At 60.6% G+C, this 18,911-nt stretch overlaps 1 protein-coding gene across 1 annotated transcript in view; it reads left to right on the top strand.

Moving 5' to 3' along the window:
- Window positions 1–16,132, top strand: part of CFAP46 (cilia and flagella associated protein 46) — a 51,966-nt gene extending 35,834 nt beyond the window's left edge. The window contains exons 38-58 of the mRNA XM_087824088.1: window positions 140–316; window positions 1,059–1,194; window positions 1,538–1,726; window positions 2,510–2,698; window positions 4,205–4,339; window positions 4,416–4,595; window positions 4,881–5,051; window positions 5,632–5,729; window positions 6,097–6,170; window positions 7,041–7,171; window positions 7,709–7,830; window positions 8,338–8,417; window positions 9,014–9,190; window positions 11,850–11,920; window positions 12,006–12,066; window positions 12,137–12,172; window positions 12,633–12,735; window positions 13,428–13,540; window positions 14,718–14,799; window positions 15,325–15,461; window positions 16,011–16,132. Coding sequence (XP_087680214.1) covers window positions 140–316; window positions 1,059–1,194; window positions 1,538–1,726; window positions 2,510–2,698; window positions 4,205–4,339; window positions 4,416–4,595; window positions 4,881–5,051; window positions 5,632–5,729; window positions 6,097–6,170; window positions 7,041–7,171; window positions 7,709–7,830; window positions 8,338–8,417; window positions 9,014–9,190; window positions 11,850–11,920; window positions 12,006–12,066; window positions 12,137–12,172; window positions 12,633–12,735; window positions 13,428–13,540; window positions 14,718–14,799; window positions 15,325–15,461; window positions 16,011–16,132 — 2,584 coding nt within the window. The remainder of the gene's footprint in view (window positions 1–139; window positions 317–1,058; window positions 1,195–1,537; window positions 1,727–2,509; window positions 2,699–4,204; window positions 4,340–4,415; window positions 4,596–4,880; window positions 5,052–5,631; window positions 5,730–6,096; window positions 6,171–7,040; window positions 7,172–7,708; window positions 7,831–8,337; window positions 8,418–9,013; window positions 9,191–11,849; window positions 11,921–12,005; window positions 12,067–12,136; window positions 12,173–12,632; window positions 12,736–13,427; window positions 13,541–14,717; window positions 14,800–15,324; window positions 15,462–16,010) is intronic.
- The last annotated feature ends 2,779 nt before the right edge of the window (window positions 16,133–18,911 follow it).

Here is an 18,911-nt window from a genome sequence, read left to right on the forward strand (position 1 = left end):
GCCCTTGTGGTTCCACGTGGACAGCTGTCACCCTAGAGCTGTTGGCCATGTCACATTGGGTGGTGTGACATCGGGTGGTGTCATGTTGGGCCACGTGCTTAGCAGAACCGAAAGTGGAGTGTCCCTCTGTCCCTCACAGGTGTCTGAAGCTCCGGATTCAAATCACCCAGGAGTCAGTGGACAGTGAGCCTTCTGCATTCCCATTTTTGCTGAGCGAGCTGGATAATTGCTTGCTGGAAATTGAGAAAAAGTTTGTCAAATGTGGCTACAAAGAGAACTGTGTGGACATAAAGCTGGAGCGGGCGAGGGTAAAGAGGTGAGAGCCTTGCCGCAGGTCCCGCCCACGCCAGGGGGCTGTCCCTCCTGAGGCTCCTGAAGGCCCATGCTGGACCCCGACAGCCACTGGCCCTGCCGAGTCCTGCACACAGGCCCCCCTCCCATCCTCGAAGCCCCCTGCGCACTGCTGCTCCCCACGTGGCCAGCTTTCCTCCTTGTCACATTGTCATCGGCCCCCATTGGCCCCATAGGGCCTCCTCCATCTCCCCTGGGGCACCTGCCCTGGGAGTCTGCAGCCACTTGGGGTGCCCCTCAAGTATAGCTCATCACGGGTGTCCTCGCTCCTGTCCTTCCACCTCTGTCCTTCCCACCTGCTCGGTCTCTGCAAACATGCCTCACAGCCCCCATCACCCCCACCCCCGACACACACTTCCCACCACCCCAACGCCGCAGGGATCAGCCACCACCCAGTGTCCACATGCTGGCACGCACAGGCACACATCAGCCACATCTCACACGTGTAGACACGTGTCACAGACATGTGCACATGCTACCCCTGCCCACGCACGCTTGTTCACACACAGCTGGTGTCCACGAGGCAGGATGTGAGCGCACTTAGTGTTGTGTTCAGATACAGTGACGGTGTCTGTGCATGTAAAACACCAACTCATAGCGTTTTAAGTACTAATAAAATGCACAGTACGATTCTGCAGAAAGCACACACTGCACGGTGTCCCTGCTGGCAACCTGCCCCTCGGACACCCGCCCTTCGTCTCGGGAAGGTTATGTGCCCAAAGTGAGAGGGACGAAGAGCAGAGGACTGTGTACCACCTGGAGGCCTACAGCCTGGCCCAGCGAGCCGTGGCCGAGGAGGAGGAGCTGTTCCACAGCACCCAGGGCCTCCTGTCCCTTCAAGATGTAAGTGCGTGTCCTGGACCCGGGCCATGCCATCGTCGCCCCTGAGCAGAGGTCGCCCTGCACTGTCCGTGGTCCCGTGGCCACCGCCGGAGGGGGGACCCGGGTGAGGCTGACGACTGCCCGAGTCGAGGGGACGCAGCTGGGTGTCCAGGAAGAGCATGGCGGTGAGAGGCAGGGACAACAGACCTGAGGGGTGTGGGGCGTGAGGAGCACGCCCATGTTTTGCGTTGTGATGCTTTGTGGGTGCAGCATGTCAGTGATGCCTCATCAAAGCCGATCCAGTCGGAGATACTGAGCTGGCCAGAAGCGTCCAGTGCTCTGACTTCGTCCCCAAACATGTCAGTTACAGAACGTCAACACGCCTCTGATGCGGAAGCTGGCGCGCCTCAAGCTGAGCCTGGTGGAGGTGTCCCTGGACATGCTGCAGCTCAGCTGGGAGGAGCCTCAGGAGCGGGAGCTCAGGCAGGACTCCATGGGCAAGCTGCTGGCCGACTACCTGCAGAGCATGAGCGACTTCACCGCCACCGGCCTGGTAACTGACCTGGACACTGACTGGGCCCTGATCCTCGGGGTCAGCCTGGGGGTTCTTGGATCCACATGGGTTGTCCCGCTGTAAATGGGGGCTCTGTCGCTGTGAGCAGAGGGCTAACCAGTGGGAATCTGAAGGCCAGAGCTCACAGCGCACCCCTCTGAGATCTCAGCCCTCGTAGCCCACACTGCCCCCTGCTGCTCCCCACTGCCCCCTATAGCTTGGGGGGTCTCCAGCCTTGCTGAGGAAGGGCCTCATCTGATCATCTGAGGGGACCTAATTGGCTAATGAAACTGGGGCACGCTGGAGATGTTTCCAGAGCACATGAATTTCCTCCCAAGTTCTGAGTTTGCTCTGACAATTATGTCAGGATATGAAAAAGTCCCTAAGATGAATTATATTTTGTTAAAAAAAAAGTTTAATCTGCAAAATATTTGTTTTGAAGGAAATATTCTGCTATTTTAGACATTTTTTAGATTTCATGCATTATGAGTGAAATTAATTTGCTATAACTATAAATGGATCAAAGATAGTTTTAAAATTTAACTTTATACAAGCTCATGCATGTCATTGAGCCCTAAATTGAGGTTATAGAAACAAACTTTAGTGACTTTCCCATAACCTAAGCCCTGGAGACCATCCCCAACATGGAGGGGTGTTTCTCAGACTGCTCTGATGTCCCCAGTCCCAGGGGCATTAGGTGGTGGCCCTGGGGGCATTAGAGGGTGGGCCTATTGCCTTTTCTGGGATGGGAGGCAGGAGTAACTAAAACGGTTTGTGTTGAAGAAATGGTTCACGCTGAAGCGGACCCTGGCCCACATTGCCCTGGCGCAGCTGGGGAGCCTGCAGCCGCTGAGCACCAGCTGTGTGGAAATCCGCGCGCGGCTCCTGGGCCTGGTGGGGAAGGCCTTGCACCTGCTGGCGGTGCAGGCAGACCCTGTGCGCCCCGCCTTCTACTGGGAGGAGAGCCTCCTGGTACGTTCTCCTGCTTCTAGCTCAGCACCAAGCCATCGCCTGTGCTTAAACAACAAAAACAAAGCATTTTAAACTCACCTGGTCTCAGAATTGGGATATGAAATAGGCCTCAGATTGTCCTCAACATAAGAAGGGTGCTGTGGCTGGAGGGGAGAAAAAGCAAGAAGCAGTCTTGCCAGCAGGACCCCTGGGGCAGGAGAGAAAGGCAGGTGTCTGAGGACAGACTGGATGGAGAGCTGTCTCCATCCACAGTCAAAGAGGAGGTGGGAGAGGGGGGCGCACGTGGGGGTCCCAGCGCCAAATGTGGTCTCGGCTCCTGGTGCCCCCTCCACCTCAGCAGCTCCCTGCCCAGGAGCCCGGGGCTGCCTGCGCACAGGTGCCAACATGCAGGGGGGCACTGTACCCCACACGGTGCAGTGAAGCTGAAGTGAGCGCTGAGCCCCCGCCCATGGCCATGTAGTGCATGCAAGTCCTCACCCTTCTCTCTAGCTCCTGGGAGGCTGCCCAGCGTCCCCAGGGTGCCCCCGTGGGAGCTCCCTATTCATCGGAAGGAGCTCTGGTGACAGCCGCTGCCACTGCCGGTCACCGTCATAAATGCCTCTGCCAGTGCCGCGTCCTCACCTGGAAAGCACGTGCCCCACAGTGCAGCCAGGCTCCTCCTCCTCACCCTGCGCCTTTAGGAAGGACCCTCACCCCAAGCAGATGACTCTGTATCCCAGTGTGATTTGGGGCTGGTGCCCCCATCCCTGTCCGGCCAGTGCGCAGGCCCTGAGGTCAGCCCCAGTGGGCTCTCTATCCTGGGTCCCCAGGACCTAGGTCAGGACTCACATTTGGGTGAATTGGTGGAGTGTAGCCCCTTGTTCAACCAGTATTTGTTGAGCACCTGCACAGGCGGCCTGGGTCAGGTAGAGGTAGACGAATGCCCCTTCTGTCTGGTTGGGGCCTTGTCCACAAAGTGGCACTAACAATACCCCCAGGAGGGACTGTCAGGGAGACATGCACTAAATCCCAAGTGGCCAGGCAGGGAGCTTTCAAGAAATCCACCCACCCAGACAGCTCCTTCCCAGCCTGGTTTCCTCCTGCCCCTCCCTGCTGTGACCCCACAAACCCAGAGCTCCTCCCTCAACCCAAGTCCTCCTGGGCCCACTGCATCCCAGAGCATCCTGTCAGGATGGCTTGTCCTGTAGACAGGCTGGCACAAGTCCCGTGATCCCCTGGGCCATGGGGCAGGCGGGCACTTGACTCAGTCGGTCCCAGCTGCACAGACCTGCTGGGCGCTGGGGCCCAGGGAGCCTGGATTTTCAGGGCTGAAGGAAAGGGAGCACAGCATGTGACCAATCAAGACATGTGCTGCCCGGGCCGCGCCTCCAGAGCTGTTCCCCATCGGGCTGCACCTGCCAGTTGCGCCCTCGCCTGGGGATCCTGCAGAGATGTCTGACAGATAGGCACTCCTGGGGCTGGGCGGTGTCCCAGCAAATGCCCACTGACTGGTGGCATGTCCCCTAGGCGGGAGCAGAGCTGTACAACCTCAAGGGTCTGGAGATAAACCCAGAGGATGGGGACAGTGAAGAGCATGGCAGCAACCAGCCAGCCAGCAGGGCGGCCCCTGAGGAGCGCAGCAAAAAAGGCTCAGATCTGAAGGTACTGCTACTCCCACCTGCCTGCCTGGGCCCGCTCCTCCCATGGAGCCAGACTGAGCCTGAGCTTGTGCCCGCAGAGGAGGAAGGTGTTGGCCCAGCAGTACCTGGCCCAGGCGTCTGAGGTGTTGCTGCAGTGCCTGCAGGTCGCCCTGGGCAACAGCCTCCTGGATGTCGCGGCGGCTGCCAGCTTGGAGATGGTAGAGTGCATTGGCACTCTGGACCCCACAGCCGCCTGTCAGTTCCTGGCGCTGTCCCAGGTGCAGCTCTGCTCTGTGCACCCTCTGGGCTGCCTTGGGAAGGGAGGGAGGTCCCCAGCACCCTGTGCCTCCCTTCTGTTGGGGGCCCCACCAGCCGGGCTGATACTGGGGCCTGTGTGAAGGATGGTGCTCACTTAGAGGAGCGGCCTCAAGTCATTAGAAGAAGTGTGTGTGTGGGGGGGCATCATCTGAGGTTCCCCTGAACCCAGGCCCCTCTAACCCATGTCCTGTGGGCCCATGAGCCTCGACGGGCCTGGCCTTCACACCTTCTGTGGTCTGTTCCAGAGCTGCTCAGTCTCAGAGATGATGCGGGGAATTCTGCTCACGGCCACGGCCAACACCAGCAGCTCTCAGCTGGCAGCCCTGCTGCAGCTCGATGACAGTCTGAGGTGCCAGGAGCGGACCTCTACCAGCCTGTTCACTAATGTGGAGCAGAAGCTGGCTGCCATTTCCAAGGTGACCAAGCTGGGGATGCCCTCTAACCCTGGTCACCCTTTGCAAATTCGAAGCTCATTTCATCAGAAAGAAGGAGCCATGTTTCTGAGTGGCCAGCTCACTGGGGATGGGGTGGTGTGCAGGACAGCGGGCAGCTGGAACCCTCTGGCATTCGTCAGACCTGTCAGTGCACGGACCACAGCGGGAGAAGGGACACAGGGCTGACCACTGCCACCAGCAGGCTGCAGGGAGAGGAGACAGGGTGGTGTGTGCACATGAAGCTGTGTGCATCTCTGCCCTTGTCTGTGCATGTGTGCACGTAGGCCTGTGTGTGGTGTGGAGACGGGAGGAGGGCTGAGGGAAGCGGTATTTTGGTTTGGGTGCATAGGCGCTTTGGGTCATGCAAATCAGGTTTCTGATACTAGCGGAGGGCAGGGGAATTCCACGTGCACCTGCTGCCCCCTTGTGGCGGTCATGAGCTCTGCAGCCCCGGCCCAGGCGGAACCCTGCCCACCACCCTGCCCAGACCGGCCGGTGCATCTCCTGAGCAGAGAGGGTGCCCCGGCCAGCACGTGGGCTCGCTGATCTGGTTGTCACACAGGCTTGGCAGAATCTCTCGGTCACCGAACAACATTTTAACCTCCTGAATGAGGTTCCTGCCACTTTTCGGATCCTCTTTCTGCACCATTCTCCCGACAGGTAAGGCCTGTCCCTGTTCTGGTGCCTGCTCTCCACCCACAGCAGGGCGGGGCGGCCACGGCACCGCCTCCTGTCCGCTGCGGGCCTGTGCGTCTGGTCTGAAGGTCAACATTCACATGAGGCAGAGCAGGTTCCCTTGTCTGGAGAGCAGGGGCTTTGCTCAGCCTCCAGCGGAGGCCACGGGTGGTTTAGGGTTCACAGCTGTGCCCACATGGCTGTGAATTCTGTGTCTTGACTCAGCCAAGGCGCTGGTGGGGAGGGGGCTCCTGTTGGGGGGTATGTGGCTCACAGGACTGCATCTTTGGGGCTGCTCTGGGACCCCACGTGCTGGACTTTGACCCTACCCTGCATCCTGCCCTGCCCACAGGACCCATCTGTATGGTGCTGCCTACGAGAAACCCAAGTTCATCCCCACATCCAAAGGGAGGGTGGTGCAAGTGGGTGAGTCCCCGGAGCAAGTTCATCCATCACATTCTCGGCGCTGGGCACACCTGTGACACCTCCAGACACAGGTCCCTCCCCTGGGCGTGGTGACCCCAGCCCCCCCCCCACTCTATTCCCCCTCCCCTGGGGGTTGGGCAGGATCAGCAAAGTCTGGCCAGGTCTCTGAGTAGGGGAGCCCCAGCCACCAGCGCGGTGACACCTGCAGGACTCCAGCCATAGTCACGCCATCACACCATTACCATCACCTGGCCCCCTCCCACCTCCCCCTGCTACTTCAGAGCCTGTCATACTGGAGAGGAATCAGCTGCCCTCCGGCCCCTTGAGCATTTCTTCTGCATTGGACACCCCACTTCTTCCTCATGCTCAGGCCCCTAATTCTGCTTGCATTTCACTTGATGCTGTGGAAGGCTCCAGACTGCTGTTTCCTCAGGACCTCTGGCTGTTTGCACTGCCCTAAGCACATGTGCCATCTCTGAAACTCGTCCTGAGTGACCATGAGCTTTGTCCACGGTCAGGCCCAGGCCCTTGGGGCAGCCCCCCGGGTCCCAGAGAACTGGCCCAGCTGCCCCCAGCTAACCCCTTGCAGGGTCTGCAGCTTCAGCCCATTTCAAATGACTGGTTTCTGTTTTCCCTTCTTTCCTCGACCTTTCAGGACCCCTGCTCTCCCGGCCCATCATCCCTCCTGATGGGTGCCCTCCTGATGGGTGCTGGCTGGGCTCCGGGGCTGTTTTCAGGGCCAGCCTCCTGGGCAGCTGAGCCTGTGGAGAAGCCCTGTGCCCACAGTTTGCTCACGAATTCCGAGTGTTCACCTACTAGGGCAGGCCTGTGAGGCCACATGTGGGACGTTGGTGGTGGTTGTCTCCACAGACTCCTGCAAGGTGGCTCGGGTGGCAGTGAGCCCAGCTGCCTTCTCTGGCCTGTTGGCCAGTGCCCAGCAGTTCCGGGAGCAGACCCAGGCTGAGGTGTGCAGCGAGGACACAGCCTGGAAGCAAGGCTGGGTGAGGCACCGGCCCAGGCCCAGCTGGTAGGGCTGCTACCACCCTACCAGGGGCCTGGGACCCTGGCCCGGCCTCAGTGAGGCGTGTGGGGGGAGCTCGGTAGGGACCCCCTAGCAGGTAAGGGGCACTGGCCCTCAAGACCCCAGGCATTGTGGGACACCCAGATTGGCCCCGTGCTGGACGGGGTCAACTTTTTTTTGACTCCCTGAGTCCAGTCTGACGCAGATGCCTCTGTGACGTGAGCAGAGGATCTCCATGGGGCTGGGGGTACCAGGGGGCTCTCAGAGGGGTGGGAGGTGAAATCGACCAGCAGGGAGCACGGTCTGCAAGGGCCTGAGGACCCTGGTGCCCAAGGCAGGCGGGTGGCTGCAAGGAGCTTCCTGTGCTGCCGAGCTGGGCCCAGGCCATCAGGCTGTTTCCGGGAGTCTCCTTTCCATGTGGGGTCCCCGCAGCGGGGTTGTGCCCCTCTGCTCTAACCAGGTGCATCCCATGAAGCCCCCTGACACCTTCTGATCATGGGCTGTCTGGCTTGGACAGGGATCAGAAGGCGTGCACCCTGAAAGGCAGAGGCAGACTCTCCAGAAACTCAGTGACGTCCTGGAGGCCACGGAGGAGTACCTGAGCCCGCTGCTCACGCTGCTCCGCTGCCCTGAGGCCAGGTCCCTTTCTCCAGTTTGAAGGCCAACACTCTGCTGGGCGGTGGGGGGGAGCCTCATCCGGGAACTCCAACCTCCCCTCAGGACCCCATGTCCTTCACGAGGGTCTCAGCATGTGAAGATGCCCCTTTACCTCCAGGATGCCGGGCTCTGTCCTGTGTGCCACCGGGAAGACGTCCTGGTCCTGCCTAAAGTCTTTCTAAACCCTGCCCCTCACGTCATGTCTGGTGGGGTGTGGGCGGGGACGGCAGGGCGAGGGGCTGGTGCTTTGATGTATTCCTGGCAGGAAAGCAGGCAGAGGGTCGGGCCTGGGACCTCCTGGGCTGGCCAGTCGGTCAGCGAGGGTCCTGAGCCCCGTTTGCTTGCGCCTGTGCGGCGCCCCATGCGTGAGGCCGGTCTCCCAAAGAGAGCCACGGAGAGTGTCTGTGGCACTCGCAGCGTTAATGAGAGACGATCCAAAGCGATGCGCTTGACATTTTTAACACCTGAACGGGTGCCTTTGCCTTTCAGAATACAGATTCCCTCGATCATCGGGGATTTGGGGAAACAAAAGGGCAAAGACAAGGAGCGGAAGCTGTCCATGCCCCAGGGTGAGTGGCAGTGACAGGAGGCACCAGGGGTGAGTCATTTGACCTCAGGACCCTCCCTCGGTTGTTGGTGAATAGAGGCTGGGCTGGGACTCGCCCCCACCTGGGAGAGCCCAGGAGGTTGGCAGCTGCCCAGCTGCCCTGCTGGGCCTCCCTCCGAGGGTGTCCCAGGGCGCTGAGCCCCACAGGTGCTGGGGGTCTCAGAGGCTGTGTGTCCACCAGATGTTGTTATAACCTGACCACTGAGGTCGGCTCCAGGGCAGCCGGTGCCTCGTGGCCACGTGCACCCTGCGGGCAGAGCCCTTGCTGTCACAGCTGGGAAGGCTCCCTGGTTGGAAGGAGCCACCTCATTCTGGGACCTGACTCAGGGAGTGGCCACCCACGCTGGGGCATGTCGTCAGCCACGGAGGACCCGACATCCCTGTGACCCTGCCCGGCTGTACCATCAAAACCAGTGTCTCTCCCAAAGAGAGCCTGGCATGTCCTGGGGCCCCCTCTCTCTGCAAGGGGGACCGCCATGGTCAGCCGGTGGCCTCAGCGGTGACGTGATGCAGGGTTGGTCATGTATCACGAGCGCTCATGCCTGCTGCCCGCAGCAGGCCTTCTGTCCACAGTGGAGCTTGAGGTTGCTGACAGCGTGGTCCTCATCGTGGACAGGCACCTCCTGGAGCTACCCCTGGAAGGCCTGTCTGTGCTCAGGGAAGGGACGGTGTCCTCTGTGTCGCGGGACTTCTCCCTCCAGATGCTGTGCAATCGTCTCCACCAGGAGGAGGCAGGTGAGGGTCGCCCTGGGCCAACTGGTAGTTCATTCCCAAATGGAACTATTTACTTTTATTATATGCTATCATTAATGTCTGTCAAAAAGTGATTATCAGAGCCTGGCCTGTGTTGCTCAGTGGTTGAGAATTGATCTGTGAACCAGGAGGTCACTGTTGGATTCCCGGTCAGGGCACATGCCTGGGTTGTGGGCTCGATCCCCGGTCGGGGGCGTGCAGGAGGCAGCCGATCAGTGACTCTCATCATTGATGTTTCTGTCTCTTACCCTCTCCCTTCCTCTCTCTGAAATCAATAAAAAAAACATTAAAAAATAATGATCAGAAAGAGACTGATAGGGCACTTCCTGTGTGCCCAGTGTTCTGTCAGGATTGTTCTTGGCCTCACAAACTTGTGTCTCGGCGGCAGGGATGGGAGCGAGGCTTTGCTGCGGGTGCTGGGCGTGCAGACGGGCGGTGTGTGGGAAACCTCCATGCTGGGCGCGTGCGGATTTCCGCATGAACACTGCACTTCAGTGGGCATCAGATCCAATTAAAATAAGTGGGTTGGACTTTTGCTGCCATCCAAGATGAAATCACAAGGACCGAATCTGCCCTTCCGACACAAGGAAAAACTCAGACGAGATACATGAAACAATAGTTTTCAGACATTGGAGATCAGGCAGTGGGGACCGTGATCCCCAAAGGAAGGGGCCAGACAGAGCCTTGCCGTGCCCCCTGGCTGGAGGTCTGGGGACCCCCAGCGACAAGAGCAGTACAGGTGTGAAGAAACCGCCATGGCCAGGGCCAGAGCTGCCTGTGGCAGCAGACACGGTCCTGAGGGCTCAGCCAGGGCTGGTAGGGTCCCAGGTGCCCGCCAGCCAGAGGGGAGAATCATGTCCCCAGGGCTTAGGTCCGACCACCAGAGGGTGTTGCCCTGGAGAGACCAGCTGTAGAGGCCCCACCTGCTCCCAGGTGACAACTGAGTCCCAGAGAGAGCTCGTGAGGATGTGTGGAAATCACAGTCTCAGCGCCCAACAAGGTGACATTCAAGAAGTAGGGGACTGACCCCCCGGAGAGAAGGGCAGCCGGCAGAGCAGAACTGGACTGGCCGGGTGACAGCCCCCCCGGAAAAGCCCCGGGCGGGATCTGGGGTAAAGTGGCCAGTTTCCCACGTTCGATGAAACGGACTCCACAGACCCAAGGGGCTCAATGAACCCAACACAAGGGGCGGAGACTGACCCAGGAGCAGCGCAGCGGAGAGAGGCCCCGTTGGCCATCGTGGGGTGAGCGGCGGTGGTTAAAAAGGGAAAGACGATTGTCGTCGAGAACTCAGGCGGGAGCGACAGCCCTTGGCAGAAATAACGCAGTGACCAAGGTCCTTATTAAAGAACAGGCCCGTCGGCCTAGACATTTTGTGAAGTGAGTTTCACGGGGGAGCTTAAGGCCTGCTCAGGCCCCGAGCAGCCGAGGGGGTTGCCCCCGGGGCCCGACCAGCACGGAAATGCCGGCAGGAAAGACGCGTCTTCAGGCGGGAAAGACGGGGTGCAGGCAGGCGCTGAGGCTGCTGCTCTTGACGTCCCCTGGGCGCCTGGCAGCCACGCGCAGAAAACAGTCTCAGTGTGCTGCGGGGCGTGTAACACTCGGGACCGGGGCCGTCGGGCAGCGCTGGATCGGGCCCAGGGGACGAGGTCGTCAGGTTCTGCGTGACCGAGTGCACGGCACGCACCCCAGGGTGGGGACTCGGCCGCCCCTGAGCAGTCACAGCGCACACACTGGGGAGGGGGGTGAGTCGTAGAAAGTGCTCAGTCCAACAGAGGCAGGAAAAGAGGGAAATGGAGCCAGGATGGGCCGGGATGGACAGCAAACAGCACGTGTCCTGTAACCGAACCGAGTGACAGCCCAGTACAGGCGAGACCCAATGCGTGGATCACATGCAAGACCCAAGATGGTGCCTCGACGAAACTCATGTAAATCAAAGAGGAATCAAGGATGGAGCCAGTAAACACCCACAGGTGACCCCGCGGTGCTGCCTCCGGGCGCAAGTCCCCAGTGAAGGGAGCCCCTCGTCACCCTAGAAGGACCTTTCAGATTAAATGTTCGCGTTGAAAAAGGGTGGGAATGACGCTGACGAGGAAGCATCTAATTTAAGAAGTTAGAGCAAGAACGCAGAAAATTCAAAGAAAGCAGAGGCCGGGCTGCAGTAAGTACGTGAGCCACCGACGGGAGAGAAAGTGGAGGCGAGACTGGTCGTTTGGAAAAAAGTCAGGACAAGGCAGGGGACCCACGTCAGCGCCTCCGACGCCGGCGGACAGCACAGACGGGGCCGGAAGGGGGAACCCAGCGGGACTGCAGCCGGGAGCGGCAGCCGGGGGCCAGCGGCCGCCACCGAAGCCTGCGCACGGCGGGTGCTCAGCGTGGAGAGTGAATGGCCAGTGGGTGGCCCTGGCCCAGGCCTTGCCTCGCCCTGCGAGCCTTTAATTTTGAGACGTTACAGTCATTTCAGCTTTAGAAAACTTACAATAAACACTCTCCCTACTTCTTGCTTTTTCATTGAGGCGAAGCCCACCCAACACTGGACTAACCATTTCAAAGCGAAGGAGAGGCGTTTGTGCGCCAGGGTCGTGCGCCGGCCTTCGTCTCACTCCTCGGCATCACCACTTCCTTTGGTTGTCCCCAACAGAAGGCACCGCGAGGAAGGACGCCAGAAACAAAGAGCTCAAGAAGAGAGGCCCAGCAAAGAGGGGCAGGAAGGTAGGTGGCAAGGCCCCGCGGGCTGGGGGCTGAGGGCCGGGGGGGCGCCGGAGTGAAGCCCCATGACCCCCGTCTGCCGTCACAGGGCAGCGCGCCCCGGGTCATCCCCCCTGACAGCATCCTCATCAACTCGGATAACTTCAAGTGTATCCTTTGCTGGGCCCCACTGCCCGAGACACGAGCCCGTGGGCCTGGTTTTCCTTGACCAGAGCCCAGTCGTCGTGGACCCCTTCGAGGAGGCCCAGGGCCCAGGTAGCGCTCCCACGCCCCTCCGAGCAGGCCACCCCACCACGGCCTCGGGTGTGGCCTGGACTCCGGGGGACAGCAGGCCACCCCACCACGGCCTCGGGTGTGGCCTGGACTCCGGGGGACAGCGTGCTGGGTGTTTGGCCTCCGCCTCTGCCCCGCATCCAGTTAGGGGGTGGGGGGCTTGGGGTGCCCGGGCCTTGGAGATGACTCCTCAGGGCCTCCACAGGCAGGAGTGCCACCCAGGCTCTCACTGTTTAGTTCCTGGGGGCCCTTCTTTTGCGAAACTGGTTTTGTGAGTTTCTCCGGAGGGAGGGAAGGAGACCAGCGTTTCCACCTGCAGTGAGCGAGGGGCCACCACGCCCTGCGCCCTGAGGCCGAGCCCAGGCGCCGCCCCCGCAGCCCCGTGTGCTCCACGCCTGTGACAAGGCTCCTATGTTTTGCCACCATTCCATTCTCGTTGCAGAAACGCTGACTCCTGTCTCTGTAACCCGGGAAATTTTGGATAAATTCAAAGACACATTCACTGCGCGATGGGCGGGACATCTGGGGAAAAAGCCCTTTCCAAGGTTTGGTCAGGGCCCCCAGGACGCCGTCCTGTGGGGGGGTCACCTGCACCAAGGTGGCTGCTCTGGGGCTGCTGTCCTCAGTCTCCACCTGGGCCCCTTCCCCTCCCTGTCCCTGCGTCTCTCCCTCTGGCCCCCTCTTGCCTGAACCCCCATTCTGTCCTGTGACCCCCTGACTTCTCTTCATCACGCAATGGGCTCCTTGGCCTCTGTGGTGCCGGGATCAGGGTGTCATTGTCCTCATCGCATTTTGCAGCTGAGGACCTGGCACCCAGGGGTGCCCCTGCGCAGGGTCCTTCGGCCAGTCCAGTGGGGCGTGTCCTGCAGGTGCCCTTGGGGACCGGGCGTGCTTGGGGTCAGGGAAGTGTCCCTCTAGTACTTTCCAGAGCCATGCCCAGTGAGATGGGGTCCCTTCCAGGGACACGGGGTCCATCTGTCTCAGGAGAGCCGCTGTCCTGGGACCCTGGAGTCAGACACAGGAGAGGCCATGCGGAAAGGGGGAGTGGACGGGGCTCCGTCCATCTCAGCAACAGAGTGGGGATGGAGGGGAGACCGAGTAGGATGTCTTTGCTTTAAAAACACATCTGGGGAGTGTGTCACGGGAGCTTCAGGACAGACTTGGACCTCCGCCTGTGCAGGGACACCTGCCTGTCCCTGCCTGGCCGCCCTGCCCACTGAGCCCCCTCCCTGTGCAGCCAGGCCGAGTGGGAGCAGCTCCTGGGCAGCTGTGAAGGCTTCTTCTTCTACGGGATGGAGAATTTCCTGTTGCATGTGTCAGTGGAGAGGTTGGCTGCCATGAACTTGGAAGGTGAGCGGGTCCTCTAAGTGCCCCCTCACCCCAGAGCCCGGCTCTCCAACAGGACCGTGGGCACCAGGTGAACACGCACAGGACAGAGCAGGTCCTTCATCAGGAACCAAGGTCTGATAAGGGCCCAGCAGGGCCTTGGGCAGCCCCTTGGTCCCCTGTTCATCTGTCAGATGCCCCGATTCAGGTTCCCATACCTGGCAGACCAGCCAGGGGCCGAAGTTGCGGTTATCCCCCAGCTTGGGCCTGTGGAGTCCAGGGAGTCTGGGGGTGTTTCTGCAGTGTGCTGGTCACCACTCCTCCCCACCAGTACCTCTGTCTGAACTTCTGGCGATAGAGGAGGCTGCCAGGGTCCCCCACCCCCAGGATACTGTGTAGGTGGCTGGAGGCATTTTTAGGGACCCCCTCAAGGATGCCCCTCCCCTTTGAGGTGCATGTCCCCATTGATGGCAGCATGTGGATGCTTGTCCTATGGTCAGGGCACCTGAACCCACCCTGTCACCTGCTGCCCAGTCTCCTTTCCAGGCCCCCCCCCCATTGTAGGGCCAAGCAGGGCAGGACCCCACCCCACTCTGTAAGCATGTCCCATGGGAGGTAGAAATAGGGCCTCTTTGAAGCTAATTCCGGCCTTCAATAGGATGGCCCGTGAAGCCCAAGAACTGTGAAGGTCACAGGTGCCTGCGGGGCCACAGTGTCACCAGGCCCGCTGCTCCCCCAAGGCCTGTGTGTAAACAGATGGAAGTTCTGCGTGCCCCTGGGGGTGCCTGAAGCCCAGCCCAGCCAGGCCGCTGTGGGAGTGGGGGGTGGGTCTCTGCATTTGTGGGGCTGCTGCATGTCCACACCCCGGGTGCATCTTGGACACTGGCCCTGTTTCAGAGGGCACTGGGGGCCAGGGTGACCAACTCGTCGCCCTGTGCCTGGTCGGTGTGGCACACTGGGAGCCAAGACTCCCTCGCAGGGCGGGGAATGCGGGGCCCCCAGTGCACAAGGAGGCTCTGAAGGGTGTGGGCTCCTGAGGGAAATAACGTCCCCAAGTGCCTGTGCGGCCAGTGGATCCCCACAAAGGGCCTGTGGTTCAAACCCAAGCCCTGGGCAGATTGGGCTGTGTGTCTGTGGTCCACTGCACCCAGGAGATGCCAGCCTGCAGGAATGACGCCCCCCCACCCCCCGTGTCCTACAGACTGCCAGCTGATGGTCCTGCTGGACCTGAGCCGGTCCTACGAGAGCATTCGACGGATGATGGAGTCCTTGGAGCACAAGAGGTGCCTGGTGTCCCCCTGCACTGCGCGACCAGCAGCCTGGCTTGTGGATGGCTGATGGGGGGATCCGGGGAGCATAAGAGTGATGAATGTGTCCTCTGGGGAGTGTGGGGGGACAGAGTGTCCCTGCATGCTGTGGGCAGAGCCCCAAAAGAGAGCCAAGCCTCCATGACCGGTTCTCAAACCCTCCCTGCAAAGTCTCTGGGGGTTCCAGCAGCTGACCACAGGCCCACTGGGGCCTCAAGGTCACTAGGACTGGGCCAGGAAACAGAGGACCGGGAGCTGGGAGGGTTCCCCACAGCACGAGTACCCCAGGGCCCCCAGACTGGCCCGGAGGCTGAGGAGGGCTCCTCCCTCTCACAGTGGGTGCAGTGCAGAGGGATCTGAATGCCTTTTCTTGTGACGTGGCATTTAAGTTTGGGGGTGGGAAGTTTTAAGGGCTGTCATTCCAAAAGCGTTCCAGCCCTTGGTGCTGTTTGGGTTGAGAACAGGGAGGGCTCTGTCCCACGGGAGCTCGGTTCCCTGCAGTGCCCCCCAGCTGTCCTTGGAGGAGCCCATTGAGACAGCCATCCTGCTGAGTCTGGTGGGGGTCAAGAGCATCGTGGCGAACCAGTGGCCGACACTCCTGCAGGACAACGCTGCGCGGGCCAGCATCCTGTGGGAAAGTGAGTGGCGCCCCGGCCTGTCCCACACCCTTGGGCCTCCATGGAAGCCCACGGTGGGGGGAGGGTTCCACTTCCTCTGAGGCAGAGTCTCTTCCCCAGGTCTGCTGCCATTTGGCAAGACAACCGGGAGAGCGGTCCGTCTCTTTCAGAAGATGGAGGCTGGTGAAATGGTAAACCACGGTAACTAGAGACTGTCCAGCTCGCTGCCCATCCCTTCAGGCCATGCGACTGCCACCCTGTGCCCACCATCCTGTGATCCTGCGAGGCCAGAGTGTCCCCACCTCCACTCCTGCACAGTCTCTGCAGGTCACTTGTCCCTGCAGTCAGTGGTGGCAGGAGGAGGCCCTGAGCTCGTAGAACCCTCTGGCCTCAGTGTCCCCCCTCGGCATCCTGGTGTGTGAAGGACACACAGCAGCATCCATGCCCGGGGACTGTGTCTGGAGGCAGAGCCAGGAGCACCCACCTCCCTGTCCACCCAGGCCCGTGGCCCTTGGCTGGGGCCCTGGACTTCCTGCTCCCGGTGAGCCTCCCGTCCCCCTCTCCCCTCAGATGAGTCTCCGTGGACCCCCAAGAACAAGCTGATGTTCCGACCACAGCAGCGTGGCTCTGAGTGGCTCTCCATCAGCCTCAACCTGGTCCTGTATGGGCTGCCGAACCAGGCCATCGTGTGACCCTCCCGTCCCACCCGCTGCACCCGGCCCCAGACGCTCCTCCAGTGACCCCCTGCTGGGCGGTGTCTCCCCTCATCTGCCCAGGGTGCCACCTGCCTCCTCTGTCATCAGCCAGGGCCCTCCCAGGGGTCTGCCTGCTCTGTGGCACCTCTGCACGAGGGACCTGCGTGGGCTGAGGGGCTTGGCAGGCGGGTGCGGTGAGGGCTGCACCGGGGGCCGACCCACGCTGCCTGGGCCCCTGAACCCTCCCTGCCTTGTCAGGGGGCGTGCCTGTCCCCGGGGGCTGGGATGAGGGGTGCTCTCCGCCTCCCAGGGGCCTTCAGCAGCAGGTGTGCCCTGGAAGGCAGTTTCTGGCTGATGTCCCTGGGGCAAGGCTTAGGGTCCCAAGAGGGGGGCATGCCCAGTTCCTAGACAGGGAACACTGTTGGGCTTTTTGTTTCCATGGAAGAGCTTCAGTAAAGGACTGATCCAGCCTCTGCGAGTGGTTTCTGTGGCCGAGACGCTGGGTGGTAGCGGGTCTGGCCCCAGCCTCACAGGCCTGGGGGTCACCAGCACCTTCTCCCACCTCAGAACTCAAAGGGAGGACCTGGCTGGTGAAGTGAGGCCCCAGCCCCCCGCCCGAGCTTCCCACCGGGTGGGCTCCCACCCAGGCAGAGAAAGTCCTGTCCCTCCCACGTGGTGCAAATACGGCTGCTTCTGTTGGTCATGTGAGGCGTTGTAGCCTTGGTCCCTGAGGGGCTGCGTGGTCCTGCCCCAGCCAGGACTCTCCCCAGCTGCAGCTTTCCTGCCACCACGGGATCAAGGTGTGTGAAGCCAAGTGGGACAGAGCCACCAGGTGTGACATGAGCAGAGTAGACTCTCTGCACCGCAGGTGACGTGACACCCGCTCTGTGGCTCCGTCCATGTGTTAGGGAGAGGCCATGGGGGAGATGATGACATAAAGGAAGGCCAGGCCGGTGCCCACCCCTCCTGCCCCTTGCTGTCTCCCTGACCTTGACATGTGTGTCCCACGCTGGGGACCTGACATCCCTGGGCCAGCGGGATGGGATGGGGTTGCCCACTCTCTCCAAACGCCTCTTGGCTGAATGGCCGGCGCTGGACTTACCAGCCCTTTGTCCCCAGCCCCGTGGCAGGTCCTGGGTGCTGGAGGGAGCTGTGCAGGGGGAGGCGGGGCGGGTGTGCAGGCTGGGCCAGGCCAGGGAGAGCCAGCAAGCAGGAGGGGGGCCGGGGCCTCGTGTCCACTGAGTAAGGGACTGAAAATGATGAACATGCAGTGTTGACAGCACCGGGGATCCTCGGGGAGGCCGTCTGTCCTGCTCGCCACTGCTGCTGCATTCTTCACGGTGTGGTCATCTCCAAAGACTGAATGGCCAGCCCCTCAAGAGGGGTGCCCGGTCCTGTCCAGTACTGTCCTGCTGGCTTCTGAGCACAAGTCACATCCCCAAACAAAGCCTGGTCCTTGCCTGCCTCACCTGGAGATTTCTCGGGCCTCTGAGCACCAGCTCTGGGACCACCTGGCACCTGGCAGCCACCCAAGGGTCAGAAGATGCCAGGCCCCAAGCCAGGTGGCCCCTGGTCGCCCAGGAGCTGAGTGGATGGGAGATGGGACGCATACCTGAGCACGCCCCTGGCACACACGACCTTATGCCCTGACACATCACAGCAGCACGGCCACCCTGCTCTTAGATGCAGAGGGACCAGGACTGAGACATACGACAAACAGTCCAAGTAGTAAAACAAAGCACAAATTAAGACAATGATGAGCTATCACTATCATACCTGCTAAAATAAAAACCAGGGACACCACCACATGCTGGTGAAGAAACTGGGTCTCCCGGGCCTGGCTGGCGGGCCTGGCTGGCGGAGCTGTGACGTGGTGCAGCCCCGCTGCGAAGCCTGCAGGGGGTGCGTGACCCGGCCTCACGCTGCTGGGCATTTACCCCGGAGAAGAGGAAGCGTTCGCGCAAATACGCGCTCATGAAAGCTTGTAGCAGCTTCATCCTGTTCCAGCAGGAAACTAGAGACAACCCGCGCGAGTCGCATCCTGCCTGGCACCGGAACCACAGGATGGGCTGCCAACACCTGTGGGCCTCGAGGGTGTTGTGCTGCGTGGAAACGCCGGTGTCAACGAGACATACTGTGGATCCATTTCTACAACATTCGCACACGACGGGACTCTAGGGATGGAGAAGAGATTAGTGCTGCCAGGTGACGGGGACGGGGGCAGGGACAGTGTGTGTGGGGGAAGCAGGGGTGAGGAAGCCTTGGGGTGACAGGTCAGTTCTATATCCTGACTGTGGCAGCGACACAAGTCTATGCATGAGATAACATTGCATATAGCTGCACCCACCCTCCCACATGCACACACACATGCACACACAATATACATGTGCGCATGCACACGGGCACATACACTCAGGCACACATGCACGCACACACGTGCAGGCACATGCAGGTTCACACAAAAAACGCACATGACACACATGCATACATGTGTGCACATACATGCTCTCACACACATACACGTGCACAAACACATGCCTGTACAGAGCGGTGGAAACAGCACAGTGTGCAGTCGGGCTCCCATCTGCCACCTCAGCTGTCACCTGGGGGAGGCTGTGTGAAGGGCACACGGCACTATCTGCACTATTTACGCCGCTTCCCGTGAGTCTGTAATTAATTCAATAGAAAGTGTGTCTAAAGCTCATCTTTGATGATACTGAAAGGTGGAGATTCCTCCTTTTTTTGTTTGATTTTTTTTTCCCTTTTTCCAAGTATA

This window comes from Miniopterus natalensis, chromosome 14 (assembly GCF_054644295.1).
Source record: "Miniopterus natalensis isolate mMinNat1 chromosome 14, mMinNat1.hap1, whole genome shotgun sequence".
Lineage (NCBI taxonomy): Eukaryota > Metazoa > Chordata > Mammalia > Chiroptera > Miniopteridae > Miniopterus > Miniopterus natalensis.